At 42.2% G+C, this 3,838-nt stretch overlaps 1 protein-coding gene across 1 annotated transcript; it reads left to right on the forward strand.

Moving 5' to 3' along the window:
* Positions 1–1,494: 1,494 nt before the first annotated feature.
* On the forward strand, positions 1,495–3,147 carry LOC124545796 (piggyBac transposable element-derived protein 4-like). Its single transcript, XM_047124742.1, has one exon. The coding sequence runs from the start codon at positions 1,495–1,497 to the stop codon at positions 3,145–3,147; it is 1,653 nt and encodes a 550-aa protein (XP_046980698.1).
* Positions 3,148–3,838: the final 691 nt, after the last annotated feature.

Here is a 3,838-nt window from a genome sequence, read left to right on the forward strand (position 1 = left end):
GCCCAGAGAGAAGCTTGCACGCGTTCAATCACACCTTGTGATTCTAAATCATGTAATGTTCTTGCGACCTCATCACGAAATGCGTGGGGAACATTGCGCGCTCTGAAAAATTTCGGTTGCGCGTTTACTTTCAGTTCCAAATGTGCTTCATAGTTCTTAGCGCAACCAAGGCCCGGTGCAAAAATGTCTGCAAATTCTTCACATAGATGAGAAACACTGTCTGAAGGCACTGTCTGGTTCACTGATAGGACCTGATTGACTATAGACAAGTTAAACAACTGAAATAAATCTAAACCAAACAAGTTCACTGCAGAAGAAGAACGAAGTACATAAAAGGACACAAGTTTTGTTTGTCCCTTGTATGTTGCAAGAAGGCTGCACTGTCCTAACAAAGGGATATTCTGACCAGAATAGCTAGTTAACTTTACATTTGCGGCATGCAACGGAGGTGTGCCCAGTTGTTTGTAAGTGTCTTTATTGATCAGCGAAACTGCAGCTCCGGTATCGAGCTGGAATGGTATCACGGTGCCATGAAAGTCCAAGTCTACAAAAAGTTTATTGTCCTGCTGACGACAAGAGCGACTGTCTCGTCCAATGTGAACTGACACTGGTACAGAAGCACTCGCGACTTGACGCGATTTCCGTCGACGTCGACGCACACTATTCATGGGATGAAAACAGTCACTGTGAGAGAGAGTGGCACTGGGCGGAGTGGAATGAACTGCATGAATGTCCATGGGTGAAGGTTCACGAGCCTGAGTATTCCTGGTTCGATTCCGATTCCGGCGCAAAGCAAACGGCCTGGAATGGTTGTGAGTGTCCGATCTGAGCTTTTTCTGGCAAACGCTCTGAACATGTCCTTTTTTATTACAGAAAAAGCAAATAGCTTGGCGTGATGGGCAGTTCTCACGCGAATGTCTAGTAGCACACCGCGTGCATGATTTCACTGCATTTGCGTGCTTGCGCGGCACACTTAGCGGAGAGCTTGGCGGCAGCTGCGCAGACGGGCGCGAGGGCTGTTTACTGTTCCGTGCAGCTCGCCCGGCGGGCCGGTTAACACTCTAAGCGCCAAGCCCGTAAAATTTACGGGCCTGGGATCGCGCGAAAATCACCAAGCCCGTAAAATTTACGGGCCGCTACATTTAATTTCATTCAAAACACTGCAACGTTATTTCTACGGGTTTGGCCAGCGCTATACGTTTTTCAGATGTTTATTAACAAAATGCGTCCATAGATGTCACGGCAGCGCTGTAATTCATGTTAAAACTTATCTTTGCGTTCTCAGTCTGTATATCATTCAGTTGTTTGTCATCATGTTTCGGCGCGGTTTATCAGACGCAGAAATTGCGGATTTGATCAATCATAGCGACACTCTGGATAATGTAGAGAGTGATTCAGACGATTCTGAATGCAATGGTGTGTTTGAAGGTACGTATTTCCGAATTTTCCACGTAATTGTGCAGTACGCACATATCTGTTGAACATGTGTAAACGATGTATGTAGTTACACATAATGTGATATTCTTTTTAGAAGACGAGATTGATGACAGTTTGTCTTCAGATGAAGACGAGAATGATGTTGAAGGTGTTGCTTCAAATCCAGCAGCTGTGCCGTATCCGAAAGACAGTGAGTGGACTGCAGTTGACACCTACCGACCTCTGCCTGTCAACACGACACCCAGGCAGATACTAGTGGATATTGATGAGTCGAGTTCTGTACTGGATTGCAGTAAAGTGTTCCTTACTGACAGTGACGTAAATGAACTCAAGAGACAGACAAATTTGTATGCATCACAGACAATACAGAAGAAAAGAAGAGGAAATAATCTGAAGCCCCATTCAGTTTTGAGTTCGTGGAAGCCAGTGACTATAAGTGAGATGAGGCGTTTCTTGGGTATTATTTTCCACATGTGTGTTTCGAAAAAGCCAAAAATTGCGGACCATTGGAGCACTAATCCTGTTCTTAGTTGTAACTTTTGTCCCCATGTCATGAGCCGTTTGCGTTTCACTCAGATACTGTCATGCTTGCATCTTGTTGACAATTCAAATCAGAAAAAACCAGGCGAAGATGGATTTCATCCACTTTACAAAGTTTTGCCATATTATAATAATTTGAAGGAGCGATGTATCCAGGCATATCGTCCCTCAGAAAAAGTGACAATTGATGAAGGAATTTGCCCATTTCGAGGTCGTGTGAGTTTCCGTGTTTACATGCAAAATAAGCCTCATAAGTATGGACTGAAAGTATATGCTGTTGCTGAAGCCAGTAGTGGCTATGTTGTAAATTTTGAAGTTTATGCTGGTAAGCATATTGTTGACAATTCTTCGTCTGCGGTTATTTTGCGATTGTTGTCTGACAGCAGCTTGCTGAACAAAGGCCACACTGTGTATTTAGATCGATTTTATTCCAGTCCAGAGCTATTTCAGCAACTGGCAGAGAAAGGCACTGGAGCTGTTGGTACTGTGAACAAATCCAGGAAAGGATTGCCTAAAGATTTAGTATCTGCTAAGCTGAAAAAGGGCGAAATGTCTTTTCGGCGTAAAGATAATGTATTGGCAATGAAGTGGAAAGATAAGAGAGATGTGTATACATTGTCTACAAGGCATCAAGCAACATTTGGTACGCATACTAAGAGAAATGGGTCTGTAGTATTGAAACCACTTCAGGTACTTGATTACAACCTCAATAAAATTGGAGTGGATATTGGAGACCAACGCCTGCAGTACAATCCGTTCCAGCACAGAACTGTGAAATGGTGGCGAAAATTATATTTCCATTTGCTGCTTATGGGAGTATCAAATGCATTTTGGCTGTACAATGCAGTGCACAGGAAGAAAATTACAATAACAGACTTTATAACAGTGCTTGCAGTTCAGCTTGTTGAAGACGACACACTTGAATTCATTCCAAGAAATGAAGGAACTGTAGGTCGGCTAACAAAGAGACATTTTTTGCAGCACATACCTGCAACTACTAAGAAGTATGCTGCTCGTGTGTGTCACGTGTGCAGTTCCAGGAGCAAGAAACAGAGTGGCAAGGCTTCTCGCAAAGAGACACGATACGAATGTGAACAGTGTGGCGTTGCACTCTGCCTGGAACCTTGCTTTAAAATTTTCCACACTAAAAAACAATATGATTCTGTGTGAAATTTATATGTAATACTGTATACTATCAGAAACATGTAATGTAGTGCCACAATTTTGGTTAAAAATAAATCACAATTGTATTCCCTTATTCGTATGACTTTTTCTAAATTCTTAAAACATCTAAGTGATTTCTATAACTGTACCTTAAAGCTGTGCATTGTAAAGTAGTTTCTTTCACTCAGAATTAAAGTAGAAATGTGCAGCTTCAAGATGGTACCAAATTTGCCACAATCCAAACAGTAGATTTGATGCAGTAATTTTTTTTATATTGGTAAAATTGCCCGGTTTCTAGGGACGGGTGCATAAAATAGGCCTGGTACAGAGAGTGTTAATGTGACACATGGCTGGAGAAGATTCAAACGATTCCTGAGCAAAGTCAAGTGTGTCTTGCCTATCCAATATGTCCATCACTTGTTGAAGGGAGGGATTGACTAGTTTCAAAATTTGCTGCCGTATACGAACATCAGAAACGTTCTGTGCAATTGCGCCACGTACCATAGTAATTGAATAAGGGAGGCCACATTAACACTCAAAAGCACAATCCCTAGTAAGGCCTTGCAAAGTTGCAACCCACTCCCGATTAGTTTGACCTGCCATACGTTTTGTACGAAAGAACATATACCTTTTTGCAACTACATTGACTGATTCCTTGAAATATGCATCTAATGCAGACAAAATTTCGTCGTAGGAC

Source organism: Schistocerca americana, chromosome 8 (assembly GCF_021461395.2).
Source record: "Schistocerca americana isolate TAMUIC-IGC-003095 chromosome 8, iqSchAmer2.1, whole genome shotgun sequence".
NCBI lineage: Eukaryota > Metazoa > Arthropoda > Insecta > Orthoptera > Acrididae > Schistocerca > Schistocerca americana.

Coding starts and splice junctions, on each gene's coding strand:
- LOC124545796 (XM_047124742.1), top strand. CDS start 1,495: ATGTATGTAGTTACACATAATGTGATATTCTTTTTAGAAGACGAGATT.